General features: G+C 44.7%; 1 protein-coding gene across 1 annotated transcript in view; it reads left to right on the top strand.

Moving 5' to 3' along the window:
- The first annotated feature begins 411 nt into the window (after positions 1-411).
- LOC142099426 (cytochrome P450 2D15-like) overlaps positions 412-19,501 on the top strand; it is a 102,079-nt gene continuing 82,989 nt past the window's right edge. Inside the window, exons 1-5 of the mRNA XM_075182861.1 lie at positions 412-695; positions 2,438-2,609; positions 2,947-3,099; positions 3,303-3,463; positions 4,494-4,667. Coding sequence (XP_075038962.1) covers positions 504-695; positions 2,438-2,609; positions 2,947-3,099; positions 3,303-3,463; positions 4,494-4,667 — 852 coding nt within the window. The 5' untranslated portion in view covers positions 412-503. The remainder of the gene's footprint in view (positions 696-2,437; positions 2,610-2,946; positions 3,100-3,302; positions 3,464-4,493; positions 4,668-19,501) is intronic.

Raw genomic sequence — 19,501 nt, forward strand, 5'->3', positions numbered from 1 at the left:
AGGAAGCTGCAGCCAGTCACAGAGCTGTGCCATGGAAGCCCCGCCCCTACTGATGAACTCATTAGCCTGTTGCAGAGAGACTCTCCCTATGTGTCTAATGGCCCCACATCCTGCAGCCCTATGACTCCAGCTCTGTCCCTCTCACCCTCTAATGGATCCCTGTAACTGCTGGCAACAGTATCTCTAATGTGCCTGCTTGGGAGCATGTGAGCAACTTGAAAGACAGTGGGTAGAAGTATGTCATACTGACACACCGCCCCACTTCACCCATTGCTTGTTTGGATGTGTGCATATAACTGGCTTCATATGTGTTAGGTCACTTTAAATCTGCAGGTCTTTGGAAGATTTCCAAAGTTCGGTGAGAGGCGTTACTGGGAGTCGTTATGTGTGGTAATGCTTGAACTAGATTTGTACTTTGGATAGACAAAGATAAATCTGGCACTTGCATATTATGTGACGAAAGGATTCGACAGCAAATACTGACCAGAATTTGAGCTAAAAAAATGAAGTTTCTCTCCGTTTTGTTTTCCAATGTATTTTTACTGGGAATCTCCTTCATTATTTGTCTTTTCCTCTTTGACATTGTAAAGCGAAGGGAGAAGTGTTCACGGTTCCCTAAAGGTCCCAAAGGTGTACCCTTTCTAGGTAACATTCTGCAGATAGACTTCAGCAAACCACAAGTCACCTTTTACCAGGTACGTTATATGTTCTCACCTTATTAGGGTATAACAGCCAAAACAGAAATATATTGAAAAGGGTCACACTAGGCATAACTCTTCTATGCTGATGTGAAACAAGCTCCATAACATATTTAATACATTGTAGAGGGTTCAAAAATGTACTGTTTCATTTTTATTAAATATCAGAACAACTTAATAGACATTACAATGTATTCATTTCATGCTACAATAAGTTTGTGAATGTCACAACTCAACGTTTTTAAACAATAAACTGTAAAGTTAACAGCAATGTATGCTATGTCATGCAGTTTATCTACACACCTGTTTACTCATACTTATTTAAACAGATAAGTATGTCTGCTATTTTTTTAAAATATTTTCATTTATTGTCAATTCAGCAATACAAAATCATGAGAAATAGATGTTTTTTGAAAAAATTGTCCCATGGTAATCAAGTCTTGCAAAAACTTGGAAACTGTTATAGATAATGTTTGAATTCCAATGGGCCTATATACCATGTTCTGTTGAGGACTGCTTTTCTAGTTGTGATGGGGAAGGGGGGGGGGGGAACCCATGCCCATCCGATCCACTGCTAGCTGCAGGTGTTGGCTGATATTGGTTTATTTTGGTGACTGGTTGCTGAGGGGACACCAATCAGGAAAATATTGTATTTCGGCTATAATTTGTTATTGTTCTCATTAACTACTAAACAGCAAAATCCTGCATGGTAGATCTGATATTCAGTAAAAAAAATTAGCCTTTATCATTTTCACACATACAAGGTTATATACATGTCTCTTTTATGGAGTTTTAAAGTAGGGGTAATTCATTTGGGTGTTTATTTCCACTTTAATATGTTGTTTAGTTGCCAGTTTAATGATATTTGCAAATTTCTATTTTATTACCTAATAAATGATCTGTGAAATAATGACCTTCTGATTGGGATAGTTGGGCGCTTCAGTTTATTCTTAACTTAGACTGTAAGCTCCAATGGGGCAGGGACTGATGTGAGTGAGTTCTCTGTACAGCACTATGGAATCAGTGGCACTATATAAATAAATGGTGATGATGAGAAAGATTGCATATTTAGATAGTTGTTTAGATTATAATGCCAGGTGCATCAGGTTCAGGCCTTCATTCTCAGAAATCCAACTAAAAGAGGAAGATGAAAAGCAAAAAAGAATAAAAATAAAGCATGCATGTTTGTAAATGTCAGTAGCCCTGTGAATTCTGTAAGTCCCTTCTTGAATCTAAAGTGTCAGACAATATTCCACAACATTCCGCAGTTACCCTTACAGTAAAGAACTCCTTTCATTATTGAAGATTAAATCTGTTTTGTTAAAACCAGGGGACCTTATATTTAACATATTCTCAGAGGGTTTTATGAACATGGATCTTTCGTTTATCTAGAAAATGAATATATTTAAACATGGTGGTTATATCCCCACTTAAGCATGAAATTACCCCTTGTAGTGTAATAAATATATGTAATAAATCTAACTCAGAACTTTTCTTCGTAAATTGTATTCACCTTGTTCACTGTTATCTGTACTGCATGTGTCACATTGGTTAAATAACTTTATTGTGCTTACATCAAGACTAATTGTTGAGAAAAAAAGATTTGCTGTATCATAATAAAGACATTATTATTCATCTGTATTAGGTTGCAACACTTGTATTATTTTTTATAGATAGGTTTACAAATTAATTGTATTCATATCATTACTGATTTCCTATTAAATACGTGTTTTCAACAGCTAAGCAAAAAGTTTGGGAATATATTTAGCCTGCAGTACTTCTGGAATAAAATAGTGGTGTTCAATGGATTTGAAGTGATGAAGGAAGCTCTGATCAACAGGTCTGAGGATATAGCAGATCGACCCCGATTTCCACTCTTTGAGAAAATAGGATATACCAGCGATTCCAGAGGTACTTTCTGAATAAATCCACCCAGATTGTTTATTTGTTAAATTATATAGTTTACATGATATAACCATATCATGTAAACTCCGTAACCAGGGAGTGTCAAAAAAAGACACAGGTCCATCAAGTGCAAATATTCATAAATGCTAGCCATGTTGATCCAGATGCTAAATTGACAACTGTAGCACTGGGAGTTTTGTTTTGCATTCCTAACATCTATCTGACCCCAATGCAAAGGTTATACCCTACATTTCTATAGCTACAAATCATAGACATGTTGTAGGCCTGTCTAATATCACAATACGCCGACCTTAAAGGAAAATGACACATGTATTATTCTCAGGATTGGTGTTGGTCAGATATGGAAGTTCCTGGAAAGAGCAAAGAAGATTCACCTTGTCAACGCTGAGAAACTTCGGGATGGGAAAGAAATCCCTGGAGGAGAGAGTGACAGAGGAAGCGCATTGTCTGTGTTCTGTATTCAGATCTCAGAAAGGTCTATTACAGTCGTATGTATATAGATTGTGAATGACTGGATAGCTGTATGCTCCTATTATTTAAATATATAAATAATTACTGGAATGATGGACCCATGTTATTAAAAGATCAAAATATTTTTTAAACCTAATACATTCCCTTGATTATGAAATATATCTCTATGGGTATATGAGTAAAACAACATTGTGCTCTTCTCCCCAGGTCATCCATTTGATCCTTGTTTTCTCATTAACAATGCAGTTAGCAATGTGATCTGTTCCATAGCATTCGGAGATCGGTATGAGTATGATGATTTGAAATTCCAATGGCTTCTACGACTCTTTGATGCAGCTTTGAAGGCTGAATCTGGACTCTTGGCTCAGGTGTTCTAAATGCCTTATATTAAAGTGCGGCTATATTACACCCTGGTTCTCAGGGGCAGGCTGGGCTGGAGGGCAGGGGGGCATCTGCCCCCCCCCCCCGGGCCGATCCCATAGTGGACTACCTTGGGCTGGGTCACTGGGCCACCTGCATTTTACTTTCATCAAAATAGGCTGCTGAGTCGAGTCTTGCCCCCCGGGCTGAAATTTGCCAGCCCTCCCCTTCGGCAGTGGTTCTCCAAGTTTTTGATGCCAGAAAGTTAAAAGAAATACCTCATAAACATAAATAGTTATGCACCTTCTGATTGGCACCTAGTAATATGCTCTATTATGTGTTATAAGCTAAATTACAATGAAATTATTATTATCCTTTATTTATAATATAAATCAGGGCTGTACATTGAGATGATGATGATCCAAACAAATTATGTACATGAATCAGAAGATGGCCCTTGTAAAAGGACGTGCTTATAGCACTGAGGAACTAATAGTAAAGTAAATATGATAATCACCATTTAAAAGGTATTTATAACTAATCTAATCAAAAAAACACTCACAAAGGTAGTTTCCCAGAAATAATAATCCTTTATTGCTTTTTAGACTTATGCAATAATCTATATTATTCAGACACATTATAGTAGTTATCCTAGGCGAGAGACCTTCATTTACTTACAACATGTATCAACCTAGAGATAGGGGCGGGCTGGGCCGGGGGGCAGGGGGGCATCGGTCCCCCAGGCCACTCAGTTTAACTATTGACTATTCTTTTATTTCTCAAAACAGCCCTATATAATGGCATGGAAATCACTAGGAACTATGACACAGCAAAATATCTTTAGTTAATTTGACACTGACATTACATTTCCTAGGATCCCATATAAACAGAAAGAATCTACAGCGCTGGTACTCTTCTACATTATTACCCCTGTAATATAAACCTGAGTCACATCAGCCTAGACTGGGCCATAGGAGAATGGTTATGTATGAATCAGTATTTACAAATCATGGCAAAAATCTTCATTTTATTTTTTAGATTCTAAATGAAATTCCTTGGCTAATGAACATTTCATGGCTTGTTGATCATGTTCTTCGACCAGAGTATGAATTGATTGCATTCCTAGAAGAAATGGTTTCAGAACATAAGAAAAGTTGGAATCCTAATTACATTCGTGATTTTATCGATGCCTATCTAGTGGAGATGGAAAAAGTAAGGACTGTGTATTTACTTTTAAAGAATTTTAGAGCAGGGCAACAGTGTCATTGATTAATAAAAAGGAAATATGCAGGACACTCATATACTATCACAAAAGAAATATAAGTATTCCAACCCTGGGTATATGTGTATATATTTATATGTATGTATATATATATATATATATATATATATATATATATATATATATTATAAGGGCACAGTCATGCCCTTATATTAAGGTTACATCTAAAAAAACGTCATTTTCCCATAGGGAATTTGTGAGAGGGGGTGGCATGGTGTTTGAGGGTCTACATTTTAAAAAGTATTAAAGCTATTAAACTGAAATTTGGCATGCAAATGGAGAATTGTCCACAGGTGCAGCATGTGAAATTTCAGAAAAAAAGAATAAAAAATGACAATTTAGGAACAATCTAAAGTTCAAAATCTGTCCGTTTTTTTTCTACTTCCTGTTTTGCAAAAGTCGTCGTTTTTCTGGGTTTTTTGGGGGAGCGTAACTCAGTGTACAGGGCGTTTAAAGACACGCGGTAAGTTTTGTTAGACAGCTATTAGGGATGAGGAGTGTCTTTGAGGGTTCACATATTTGAGAAAGTTACAGTTTTTTTGCAATTTGGTAAAACATGCCCCATTTTAAAGATAGGGGATTTCATAAAATGTCATAACGTTGCGCATGTCTGATAGAGTCTTGTGCTGGGTGTACTGAAAATGGCTTCACTTGGGAGCACAAATATGGCTGTGCTCTCCCCGCATACCGATTTTCTTTTGTAAACTGCAGACGAATTGGAGAAATTTATTGGCTGCAGATAGGCTGGCTAATGTTTTGGGTATAAGGGGGGGCACATTGTATCATTTTTAGCCCTGGCACCGCTCTTATTTCAAAGTGTAATCTCTTCGTGCGGTGCCAGAGGCGGCTATTAGGGAATCCATGTTAAACTTCCCGCCCCCTCAGTGACATCAGATAATTTATTCACTGCACTGAGGGGGGAGGCGTGAAGTTTAAAACTGCTCTGTGCTTCACCAGCCGAGAAAGAAGTAATAAACACACAAATAACAGCGCTGAGTGCGGAAATGATCCGTCTCTATATGGAACCAATACAATGCGTGGGTATATTTAAAACAATTTGTAGAACATAAAACCAACAATTAAATAAAACAAATACCATATTAATAGACCAGCTGATCAATATGAACGGACTTGATGGAATAGGCAGCTGGTAACAAGGCTGCCAAAAAATGTGTATATTAACACAACTATATTTGTGGATATAGAAAGGATAACTCCTATCAAAAACTCCGCTTTTTGAAAATTGGATCAAACACTTGGATGTAAATATACTCATTGGGTAGATAGATGGTAGTGAAAACACGGAGCTCCGTGGGTGATAACAATAAATATAAATCAACTTGTAGATGTTGAAATTGAAAGCTGTACAATGTCAATATTAATATCGGGTTAACTCAGTCCAGCGGGACACAATAAATGGCACTCATCAATGTGCCTAAAGGTTACATAACTCTCAATAGTATTGATAGGCGTTTCTCCGTGGAACGTAATGCCACACATCCGGTCCTTAGCAGACAAGCAATTGGTTTTACCGTATGTGAGTTGACTTCACGAGATCAGTCCCGCTCCACTAGCTCTTGTGAGCGACACTCCGTGCTTCCAAGATAGATGTCTCGATAATAAACCACCACAATAGATGGACATATACAGGGATCATATACCCACTAGGTTGGCTGAAATGTCTAACACGAGCCTTGAAACTGTAGAAATAATGTAGCGCTAACTGTGACCATACACACTCCGGCTGCAGTATCCTGCACACTTCTCCAATATTCACTTTATGAATGAATGAGAGCAGCTTGGTCACTTGACCTAACGTGTTTCATCACTAATTAGTGATTTCCTCAGAGGTAGTGAAAATAAGTAATAACTGTGCTGAATTAGCAGCATTAGTTATAAGTAAGTTATAATCGCTCCCCCTCTCCTCCGTCCCTCTTCTCATGCACTCCCCCTCTCTTCCGTCCCTCTTGTCAATTGCTCCCCCTCTCCTCCGTCCCTCTTGTCAATCGCTCCCCCTTTTCTCCATGCCTCTTCTCATGCGCTCCCCCTCTCCTGCGTCCATCTTCTCATGCGCTCCCCCTCTCCTCCGTCCCTCTTCTCATGCACTCCCCCTCTCTTCCGTCCCTCTTGTCAATCACTCCCCCTCTCCTCCGTCTCTCTTGTCAATCGCTCCCCCTCTCCTCCGTCCCTCTTCTCATGTATTTTAAATTAATTTAATTTTTTTTCTAACACACACCGTCACTGCCCTAGTACTGCACTAACACACACACTGTCACTGCCCTGGTACTATGCTACATACATTGTCAATCTGGAAAGTGCTCTGTCTGTCAATCATCAAACCAAATTAAATAAAACACTATCGGGAGCTCAATAATCTATTAATATTAATATGATAACAGGAGACCGCTGCTGCCTTGGGATAGATATCTGAATCTAACCAAAATGATAAAAAATAAAAAAGATAAGGAAGCGCTGGTACAACTGTAATAAATTTAATCTGTATAGCAAATTAAAGCCTTATAGGCAATACACATAGAAAACCAGTGCTGGCTGATCGCCCGCACAATGAATTACAACCCGGGTTAAAAGTGGGAATGAGATCACAAGTGGAATAGGCAGATTAAGGTAAAATATAATACACTGACATGTCAGTATAGAATTATATTGTAACACTCGGTATCAGTATTACATATACCTTACTGGCTATTACCATACAGTGGTCCGGACCACATAAACAAAGCCAATAGCACAAGCAATAATATAAACTTATTAAATCTCCTGAATGGAATTCAGAACAGCTACATAAAGAACCACCGCTTCATCACAGACCCAACTAACAAGGTTCCAGTTGTGAATAAATAATGTATTACACAAAAGTGCTAATAGACAACTACATTATATATATATATATATATATATATATATATATATATATACAGTGCCGTAACTAGACATTGTGGTGCCCTGGGCGAGACTGGGCACCGGCGCCCCCCATCTAAGTGGGAGTGGCATTTGACAAGTGGGTGTGGCCAACCTTATGTGGGTGCGGCTATCACTTTACTGAATATATTTCTTGACAGATTAACTTCTTGTAAACAGGCAGAAACTGTATATCAGATGGCTCAAGGCTACAAGATTTCATATGGGAACGGGTACTGCTATTTCTTACTTCCAGATAGACTGCAGTTTCTGTGTGTGGTTATTTTCTTCTTATATATTTATGACCTGGAAAACATAGCTTGTATAGCTCATCATGAATCCAAATTGAGTGATCTGTGATTAAGACTCTCTGCAAGACCTTCTGCACAACACCTCAGGGGACGGAAATTATATTGCAAAACGTGTAAATAAAATTGACATGCAATTTGCTGTAAGCACAAATTTCCTGTCTATGTTGTATCAAATAATGATGACATGCTCACATCAAGCAGCATTTAATTTTTCTCTCACTGTAACAACCGGATGTTTTAGCAAATAATCAAAAACACAATAATCACAAAACACAGATAGGCACTTTTCATGATGAACCCAAGCAGATGTCAATATAACGGAAGGAGACGTACTATCAGGGCCGAGAGCAGGACTTTGATGTAGAGGTTTTCCAAATTTGTCCTTCACCAAAATATTCATGTTTATGTTTGTACATACCCTACAAATACTACATACAGTACATACAGTAAACATTATAAAGTGCTCCATATAATTCCCACTAAATATATAGGCAGAACTGCTGGTATAGAAAGTTGGTGTATACTGGACATAATATATTTGAATGTATTTTTGTGTGGAGAATAGACCTGATGGTAAACAAGAGCGATGTTATAAAGAAGGTGGTATAAAGAGTACTGTATGTATGAGCTGCACTGGCAAAGCTTAGATATAAAAAGTAATAGTAGTGGCTGCTACAAATGGCAGGACATTAGGATCTCTTCATATTATAATCAACAGGTATCACACCTGCATATAAAACATGTCCAAACTGACACTCTGCCAGGATACTTGGCGCAGGCCCAAGGGGGCGCAGCCGCCCGATACCTGCCTTCGTGCCCAGAGGAATCGCCGCTCTAATTCAGCTCCCCTACAAGCAACAATCCATTCCCGGCAATGCAGTGGAACGCATGTGCGTTCCAACAACAGGAAGTTCGGCATTTAGAACGCAAATGCGTTCCAAATCAAAACTTCCTGCTTTCACATGCGTTCCAATGTAGTGGAACCCATGTGCGTTCCAACAACAGGAAGTTCGGCATTTGAAACGCAAATGCGTTCCAAATGCCGAACTTCCTGCTTTCACATGCGTTCCACTGCATTGCCGGGAATGGATTGTTGCTTGTAGGGGAGCTGAATTAGAGCGGCGATTCCTCTGGGCACGAAGGCAGGTATCGGGCGGCTGCGTCCCCTTGGGCATGCGCCCGGGGCGGGGCGGTCGCAGCGCCCGCACCACCATCGTTACGGCTCTGTATATATATATATATATAATGTGCTCACAGACACTTCATTGACCAATCACTTTCCCACATTCAGAAATTTAAATGCTATCTGCTTTTATGTTACAATTATTTTATTTTTACTCACCAATGAAGTTTTCTCTTGTCCGCAGCTTTCAATCCAAAAATGGCTGTAAACAAAGTCCAAAATAAATTTGTATCCAAAGTCCGGCTTGCCCCTGTCCCAAAGTAATTTGTACTTCCAAATGTCCATGCTTGAAAATGTCCAAAATTAATTTGAATTTTCAAAAGTCCTGCTTGATATCTGTTTACATTTTCTGCCCAGGGGGGCCCATTGTTGCATGAAGTTTTCAGTTCTTTTATTTTTTCCCCATATATATATTTATGTTTTTCATTTCTGATATATAGTTTTCTAGTCAGAGGATAGCACTATGTATTGTGCAGGGGTGAAGGGATGGCTCTATGTGTTGTGCAGGGGTCAGAGGATTGCTCTCTGTGTTGTGCAGGGTCAAAGGATGGCTCTATGTATTGTGCAGAGATCAGAGGATGGCTCTATATATTGTGCAGGGGTCAGAGGATGGCTATGTGTATTGTGCAGGGGTTTAGAGGATGGCTCTATGTATTGCACAGGGTCAGAGGATGGCCTCTGTGTTGTACAGGGTCAGAGGATGGCCCTATGTATTGTGCAGGGGTCAGAGAATGGCTCTGTGTATTGTGCAGGGGCCAGAGGATGGCTCTATGTATTGAGCAGGGGTCAGAGGATGGCTCTCTGTATTGTGCAGGGACCAGAGGAAGGCTCTATGTGTTGTGCAAGTGTCAGAGGATGGCTCTCTGTATTGTGCAGGGACCAGAGGAAGGCTCTATGTGTTGTGCAAGTGTCAGAGGATGGCTCTATGTATTGCACAGTGGTCAGAGGATTGCTCTATATATTGTGCAGGGGTTTAGAGGATGGCTCTATGTATTGCACAGTGGTCAGAGGATGGCTCTATATATTGTGCAGGGGTCAGAGAATGGACTCTGTATTGCACAGGATCAGAGGATGGCTCTCTGTGCTGTGCAGGGGTCAGAGGATAGCTCTATGTAATGTGCAGGGGTCAGAGGATGGCTCTATGTATTGCGCAGTGGTCAGAAGAAGGCTTTATGTATTGTGCAGAGGTCAGAGGATGGCTCTTTGTATTGCGCAGGGGTTTAGAGGATGTCTCTATATATTTCACAGTGGTCAGAGGATGTCTCTCTGTGTTGTGCAGGGTTCAGAGGATGGCTCTATGTATTGTGCAAGGGTCAGAGGATTGCTCTCTGTGTTGTGCAGGGTCAAAGGATGGCTCTATGTATTGTGCCGGGGTTAGAGGATGGCTGTATATATTGTGCAGGGGTCAGAGGATGGCTATGTGTATTGCGCAGGGGTTTAGAGGATGTCTCTATGTATTGTGCAGGGGTCAGAGGATGACTATGTATTGTGCAGGGGTCAGAGGATGATTCTATGTATTGTGCAGGGGTCAGAGGATGGCTCTATGTATTGTGCAGGGGTCAGAGGATGGCTCTATGTATTGTGTAGGGTCAGAGGATGGCTCTATATATTGTGCAGGGTCAAAGGATGGCTCTATGTATTGTGCAGTGTCAGAGGATGGCTCTATGTATTGTGCAAGTGTCAGAGGAAGGCTCTGTATTGTGCAGGGGTCAGAGGATGGCTCTATATATTGTGCAGGCGTCAGAGGATGGCTCTCTCTGTTGTGCAGGCGTCAGTGGATGGCCCTCTGTGTTGTGTAGGCATCAGTGGATAGCTCCCTGTGTTGTGAAGGGGTCAGAGGAAGGCTCTCTTTGCTGTGCAGTGGTCAGAAGAAGGCTTTATGTATTGTGCAGGGGTCAGAGGATGGCTCTGTGTATTGCGCAGTGGTTTAGAGGATGGCTCTATATATTTCAAAGTGCTCAGAGGATGGCTTTCTGTGTTGTGCAGGGACCAGAGGATGGCTCTCTTTGTTGTGCAGGGACCAGAAGATGGCTCTCTGTGTTGTGCAATGACCAGAGGATGGCTCTCTGTGTTGTGCAGAGGTCAGAGGATTGCTCTCTGCGTTGTGCTGGATCATAGGATGGCTTTATGTATTGTGCAGGGGTCAGAGAATGGCTCCATATGTTGTGCACGGGTCAGAGGATGGCTATGTGTATTACGCAGGGGTTTAGAGGAAGGCTCTATGTATTGTGCAGGGGTCAGAGGATGACTATGTATTGTGCAGGGGTCAGAGGATGGCTCTGTGTATTACGCAGGGGTTTAGAAGATGGCTTTAGATATTTCACAGTGGTCAGAGGATGGCTCTATGTGTTGTGCATGGGTCAGTGGATGGCTCTCTGTGTTGTGCAGGGACCAGAAGATGGCTCTCTGTGTTGTGCATGGACCAGAGGATTGCTCTCTGTGTTGTGCAGGGACCAGAGGATGGCTCTCTGTGTTGTGCAGGGGTCAGAGGATGACTATGTATTGTGCAGGGGTCAGAGGATGGCTCTGTGTATTACGCAGGGGTTTAGAAGATGGCTTTAGATATTTCACAGTGGTCAGAGGATGGCTCTATGTGTTGTGCATGGGTCAGTGGATGGCTCTCTGTGTTGTGCAGGGACCAGAAGATGGCTCTCTGTGTTGTGCATGGACCAGAGGATTGCTCTCTGTGTTGTGCAGGGACCAGAGGATGGCTCTCTGTGTTGTGCAGGGGTCAGAGGAAGGCTCTATGTATTCTGCACAGGTCAGAGGATGGTTCTATGCAATGTACAGGGGTCAGAAGAAATCTTTATGTATTGTGCAGGGGTCAGAGGAAGGCTCTATGTATTGTGCAGGGGTTAGAGGATGGTTCTCTGCAATGTGCAGGGGTCAGAGGAAGGCTCTTTGTAATGTGGAGGGGTCAGAGGATAGCTCTATGTAATGTGGAAGGGTCAGAGAAAGGCTCCCTGTGTTGTTCAGGGGTCAGAGGAAGGCTCTCTGTGCTCTGCAGGGGTCAGAAGAATGCTTTATTTATTGTGCAGGGGTCAGAGGATGGCTCTGTGTATTGCGCAGGGGTTTAGAGGATGGCTCTATATATTTCACAGTGGTCAGAGGATGGCTCTTTGTAGTGTGCAGGGACCAGAGAATGGCTCTATGTGTTGTGCAAGGGTCAGAGGATTGCTCTCTGTGTTGTGCAGGGTCAAAGGATGGCTCTATGTATTGTGCAGGGGTTAGAGAATGGCTGTATATATTGTGCAGGGGTCAGAGGATGGCTATGTGTATTGTGCAGGGGTCAGAGGATGGCTCTATGTATTGTGCAGGGGTCAGAGGATGACTCTATGTATTGTGCAGGGGTTAGAGAACGGCTGTATATATTGTGCAGGGGTCAGAGGATGGCTATGTGTATTGTGCAGGGGTCAGAGGATTACTCTATGTATTGTGCAGGGGTCAGAGGATGGCTCTATGTATTGTGCAGGGGTCAGAGGATGACTCTATGTATTGTGCAAGAGTCATAGGATTGCTCTCTGTGTTGTGCAGGGGCAAAGGATGGCTCTATGTATTGTGCAGGGGTTAGAGGATGGCTGTATATATTGTGCAGGTGTCAGAGGATGGCTATGTGTATTGCGCAGGGGTTTTTGAGGATGGCTCTATGTAATGTGCAGGGGTCAGAGGATGACTCTATGTATTGTGCAGGGGTCAGAGGATGACATTATGTATTGTGCAAGAGTCATAGAATTGCTCTCTGTGTTGTGCAGGGTCAAAGGATGGCTCTATGTATTGTGCAGGGGTTAGAGAATGGCTGTATATATTGTGCAGGGGTCAGAGGATGGCTATGTGTATTGTGCAGGTGTCAGAGGATGACTCTTTGTAGTGTGCAGGGACCAGAGAATGGCTCTATGTGTTGTGTAGGGATCAGAGGATGGCTCTATGTATCGTGCAAGGGTCAGAGGATTACTCTCTGTGTTGTGCAGGGTCAAAGGATGGCTCTATGTATTGTGCAGGGGTTAGAGAATGGCTGTATATATTGTGCAGGGGTCAGAGGATGGCTATGTGTATTGTGCAGGGGTCAGAGAATGGCTCTATGTATTGTGCAAGTGTCAGAGGATGGCTCTGTATTTGTGCAGGGGTCAGAGAATGGCTCTATATATTGTGCAGGGGTCAGAGGATGGCACTCTCTGTTGTGCAGGCGTCAGTGGATGGCTCTCTGTTTTGTGCAGGCGTCAGTGGATGGCTAACTGTGTTGTGCAGGGTCAAAAATCGCTCTATGTATTGTGCAGGGGTCAGAGAATGGCTCCATATGTTGTGCACGGGTCAGAGGATGGCTAAGTGTATTACGCAGGGGTTTAGAGGAAGGCTCTATGTATTGTGCAGGGGTCAGAGGACGACTATGTATTGTGCAGGGGTCAGAGGATGGCTCTGTGTATTGCGCAGGGGTTTAGAGGATGGCTTTATATATTTCACAGTGGTCAGAGGACTGCTCTCTGTGTTGTGCAGGGACCAGAGGATGGCTCTCTGTGTTGTGCAGGGACCAAAGGATGGCTCTCTGTGTTGTGCAGGGACCAGAGGATGGCTCTCTGTGTTGTGCAGGGACCAGAGGATGGCTCTCTGTGTTGTGCAGGGACCAGAGGATGGCTCTCTGTGTTGTGCAGGGGTCAGTGCATGGCTCTCTGTGTAGTGCAGGGGTCAGAGGAAGGCTCTGTGTAATGTTGAGGGGTCAGAGGATGGCTCTATGTATTCTGCACAGTTCAGAGGATGGTTCTATGCAATGTACAGGGGTCAGAAGAAATCTTTATGTATTGTGCAGGGGTCAGAGGAAGGCTCTATGTATTGTGCATGGGTCAGAGGAAGGCTCTATGTAATGTGGATGGGTCAGAGGATAGCTCTATGTAATGTGGAAGGGTCAGAAGAAGGCTCTCTGCGTTGTGCAGGAATCAGAAGAAGGCTTTATGTATTGTGCAGGGGTCAGCGGATGGCTCTGTGTATTGCGAAGGGGTTTTGAGGATGGCTCTATATATTTCACAGTGGTCAGAGGATGGCTCTCTGTGTTGTGCAGGGACCAGAGGATGGCTCTCTGTGTTGTGCAGGGGTCAGAGGATGGCTCTATGTATTGTGCAGGGGTCAGAGGATGGCTCTATGTATTGTGCAAGAGTCAGAGGATTGCTCTCTGTGTAGTGCAGGGGCCAGAGGATGGTTCTCTGTGTTGTGCAGGGTCAGAAAATGGCTCCCTGTGTTGTGCAGGGGTCAGAGGAAGGCTCTCTGTGCTGTGCAGGGGTCAGAAGAAGGTTTTATGTATTGTGCAGGGGTCAGAGGATGGCTCTGTTTATTGCGCAGGGGTTTGAGAATGGCTGTATATATTGTGCAGGGGTCAGAGGATGGCTATGTGTATTGTGCAGGGGTCAGAGGATTACACTATGTATTGTGCAGGGGTCAGAAGATGGCTCTATGTATTGTGCAGGGGTTAGAGAACGGCTGTATATATTGTGCAGGGGTCAGAGGATGGCTATGTGTATTGTGCAGGGGTCAGAGGATTACTCTATGTATTGTGCAGGGGTCAGAGGATGGCTCTATGTATTGTGCAGGGGTCAGAGGATGACTCTATGTATTGTGCAAGAGTCATAGGATTGCTCTCTGTGTTGTGCAGGGGCAAAGGATGGCTCTATGTATTGTGCAGGGGTTAGAGGATGGCTGTATATATTGTGCAGGTGTCAGAGGATGGCTATGTGTATTGCGCAGGGGTTTTTGAGGATGGCTCTATGTAATGTGCAGGGGTCAGAGGATGACTCTATGTATTGTGCAAGAGTCATAGGATTGCTCTCTGTGTTGTGCAGGGTCAAAGGATGACTCTTTGTAGTGTGCAGGGACCAGAGAATGGCTCTATGTGCTGTGCAGGGGTCAGAGGATGGCTCTATGTATCGTGCAAGGGTCAGAGGATTGCTCTATATATTGTGCAGGGTTAGAGGATGGCTCTTTATATTGTGCAGGGGTCAGAGGATGGCTCTCTCTGTTGTGCACTCGTCAGTGGATGGCTCTCTGTGTTGTGCAGGCATCAGTGGATGGCTCCCTGTGTTGTGCAGGGGTCAGAGGATGGCTCTATATATTTCACAGTGGACAGAGGATGGCTCTCTGTGTTGTGTATGGACCAGAGGATGGCTCTCTGTGTTGTGCAGGGACCAGAGGATGGCTCTCTGTGTTGTGCAGGGGTTAGTGGATGGCTCTCTGTGTTGTGCAGGGACCAGAGGATGGCTCTCTGTGTTGTGCAGGGACCAGAGGATGGCTCTCTGTGTTGTGCAGGGACCAGAGGATGGCTCTCTGTGTTGTGCAGGGACCAGAGGATGGCTCTCTGTGTTGTGCAGGGGTCAGTGCATGGCTCTCTGTGTTGTGCAGGGGTCAGGGGAAGGCTCTATGTAATGTGGAGGGGTCAGAGGATGGCTCTATGTATTCTGCACAGGTCAGAGGATGGTTCTATGCAATGTACAGGGGTCAGAAGAAATCTTTATGTATTGTGCAGGGGTCATAGGAAGGCTCTATGTATTGTGCAGAGGTTAGAGGATGGTTCTCTGTGTTGTGCAGGGGTCAGAGGAAGGCTCTATGTAATGTGGAGGGGTCAGAGGATAGCTCTATGTAATGTGGAGGGGTCAGAAGAAGGCTCTTTGTGTTGTGCAGGGACCAGAGAATGGCTCTCTGTGTTGTGCAGGGGTCAGAGGATGGCTCTATGTATTGTGCAGGGGTCAGAAGATGGCTCTATGTATTGTGCAAGGGTCAGAGGATTGCTCTCTGTATTGTGCAGGGTCAAAGGATGGCTCTATGTATTGTGCAGGGGTTAGAGGATGGCTGTATATATTGTGCAGGTGTCAGAGGATGGCTATGTGTATTGCGCAGGGTTTTTTGAGGATGGCTCTATGTATTGTGCAGGGGTCAGAGAATGGCTCTATGTATTGTGCAGGGGTCAGAGGATGGCTCTATGTATTGTGCAAGTGTCAGAGGATGGCTCTGTATTTGTGCAGGGGTCAGAGAATGGCTCTATATATTGTGCAGGGGTCAGAGGATGGCAATCTCTGTTGTGCAGGCGTCAGTGGATGGCTCTCTGTGTTGTGCAGGCATCAGTGGATGGCTCTCTGTGTTGTGCAGGGGTCAGAGAATGGCTCCATATGTTGTGCATGGGTCATAGGATGGCTATGTGTATTACGCAAGTGTTTAAAGGAAGGCTCTATGTATTGTGCAGGGGTCAGAGGATGACTATCTATTGTGCAGGGGTCAGAGGATGGCTCTGTGTATTGCGCAGGGGTTTAGAGAATGGCTTTATATATTTCACAGTGGTCAGAGGATGGCTCTCTGTGTTGTGCATGGACCAGAGGATGGCTCTCTGTATTGTGCAGGGACCAGAAGATGGCTCTCTGTGTTGTGCAGGGGTCAGTGGATTTCTCTCTGTGTTGTGCAGGGACCAGAAGATGGCTCTCTGTGTTGTGCATGGACCAGAGGATGGCTCTCTGTGTTGTGCAGGGACCAGAGGATGGCTCTCTGTGTTGTGCAGGGGTCATTGCATGGCTCTCTGTGTTGTGCAGGTGTCAGAGGAAGGCTCTATGTAAAGTGGGTCAGAGGATGGCTCTATGTATTCTGCACAGGTCAGAGGATGGTTCTATGCAATGTACAGGGGTCAGAAGAAATCTTTATGTATTGTGCAGGGGTCAGAGGAAGCCTCTATGTATTGTGCAGGGGTTAGAGGATGGCTCTCTGTAATGTGAGAATCACATGTGTTATCACTGTTGACAACAACTCTATCTCCCCTGTCCCCCAACTTCGCTGCCTCGGTGTCATCCTCGACTCATCTCTCTCCTTTGGCCCCCACATTTTCTCTCTTGCTAAATCCTGCCGCTTCCAGCTGCGCAACATCGCTCGCATCCGGCCCTTCCTCTCCCAAGATGCCACCAAATGTCTTATTCACTCTCTCTCTGATCATCTCCCGCTTGGACGACTGCAACCTCCTCCTTACTGGCCTCCCCCACTCTCATCTCGCTCCCCTTCGATCTGTACTTAATGCAGCCGCTAGGCTCATCTTCCTTTCTCGCCGCTTCTCTTCTGTCTCCCCCCTCTATCAATCCCTTCACTGGCTCCCCTTCCCCTAGAGAATCCTGTTGAAGCTCCTCACTCTTACATACAAGGCCCTCGCCAACTCCACTGCACCCTACATCTCCACCCTCCTCTCTATTCATGCTCCATCCCGCCCTCTCCGTTCTGCCAATGACTGTCGCCTCTCTTCCCCCCTGATCACCTCCTCCCACGCGCGTATCCAAGACTTCGCCCGTGCTGCCCCCCTCCACTGGAACAAGCTCCCTCCCTCCATCAGAACTTCCCCTCATCTGTCCAGTTTCAAATGGGCTTTAAAAACCCACCTTTTTCTTAAAGCCTTCCAGTCTCCCACTTAACTTCCTACCTTTTCTTCTGCCTCTTCCTCCCCCCTTATCCTTATCCTCCGTTCCTCCATCTCTCCCCCGTGTCTCTCTGTCTGTCTACCCCACCCCTTCGATTGTATGCTCCTTTGAGCAGGGTATTCTCTCCTCCTGTCTTCACCACTGTTTCTCTGCTCTCCAGCTACTTAGCCCTCCTCCTTGAGGACCCTCTTTCCCGCGTCCCCTCTCGCTCCCTCCTCTCCCCTCTAGGGGTCTCCCTGTCATCCGTGCCTTCCCTCTTGGACTCCGTCGTTGGCGGACCTTCCCCTCTCCCCTCCTCCGTCCCTCTAGCGGTGCTTTGAGCTCACTGAGTTACTGTGATTATTGTTTACTGTACTGTGCTGTCTCACCTCGTATTGTAATCTCGTTTGTCCCTCTACGGCGCTACGGACACCTAGTGGCGCCCTATAAATAAAAATTAATAATAATAATAATAATAATGTGCAGGGGTCAGAGGAAGGCTCTATGTAATGTGCAGGGGTCAGAGGATAGCTCTATGTAATGTGGAGGGGTCAGAAGAAGGCTCTCTGTGTTGTGCAGGGGCCAGAGGATGGTTCTCTGTGTTGTGCAGGGTCAGAAAATGGCTCCCTGTGTTGTGCAGGGGTAGGGGAAGGCTCTCTGTGCTGTGCAGGGGTCAGAAGAAGGCTTTATGTATTGTGCAGGGGTCAGAGGATGGCTCTGTGTATTGCGCAGAGGTTTAGATGATGGCTCTATATATTTCACAGTGGTCAGAGGATGGCTCTTTGTGTTGTGCAGGGACCAGAGAATGGCTCTCTGTGTTGTGCAGGGGTTAGAGGATGGCTGTATATATTGTGCAGGGGTTAGAGGATGGCTATGTATATTGCGCAGGGGTTTAGAGGATGGCTCTATGTATTGTGCAGGGGTCAGAGGATGACTCTATGTATTGTGCAGGGGTCAGAGGATGGCTCTATGTATTGTGCAGGGGTCAGAGGATGGCTCTATGTATTGTGCAGGGTCAGAGGATGGCTCTATATATTGTGCAGGGGTTAGAGGATGGTTCCATATATTGTGCAGGGGTCAGAGGATGGCTATGTGTATTACGCAGGGGTTAAGAGGATGGCTCTATGTATTGTGCAGGGGTCAGAGGATGGCTTTATGTATTGTGCAGGGACAGAGGATGGCTCTATGTATTGTGCAGGGTCAGAGGATGGCTTTATGTATTGTGCAGGGTCAGAGGATGGCTTTCTGTATTGTGCACGCGTCAGTGGATGGCTCTCTGTGTTGCGCAGGCATCAATGGATGGCTCCATGTGTTGTGCAGGGGTCAGAGGAAGGCTCTCTGTGCTGTGTAGGAGTTAGAAGAAGGCATTATGTATTGTGCAGGGGTCAGAGGATGGCTCTATGTATTGCGCAGGGGTTTAGAGGATGGCACTATATATTTCACAGTGGTCAGAGGATGGCTCTCTGTGTTGTGCAAGGACCAGAGGATGGCTCTCTGTGTTGTGCAGGGGTCAGTGCATGGCTCTCTGTGTAGTGCAGGGATCAGAGGAAGGCTCTGTGTAATGTTGAGGGGTCAGAGGATGGCTCTATGTATTCTGCACAGGTCAGAGGATGGCTCTCTGTGTTGTGCAAGGACCAGAGGATGGCTCTCTGTGTTGTGCAGGGACCAGAGGATGGCTTTCTGTGTTGTGCAGGGGTCAGTGGATGGCTCTCTGTGTTGTGCAGGGACCAGAGGATGGCTCTCTGTGTTGTGCAGGGACCAGAGGTAGGCTCTCTGTGTTGTGCAGGGACCAGAGGATGGCTCTCTGTGTTGTGCAGGGACCAGAGGATGGCTCTCTGTGTTGTGCAGGGACCAGAGGATGGCTCTCTGTGTTGTGCAGGGACCAGAGGATGGCTCTCTGTGTTGTGCAGTGACCAGAGGATGGCTCTCTGTGTTGTGCAGGGACC

The sequence above is a fragment of the Mixophyes fleayi genome, chromosome 8, assembly GCF_038048845.1.
Source record: "Mixophyes fleayi isolate aMixFle1 chromosome 8, aMixFle1.hap1, whole genome shotgun sequence".
NCBI classification, from domain to species: Eukaryota; Metazoa; Chordata; class Amphibia; order Anura; family Limnodynastidae; genus Mixophyes; species Mixophyes fleayi.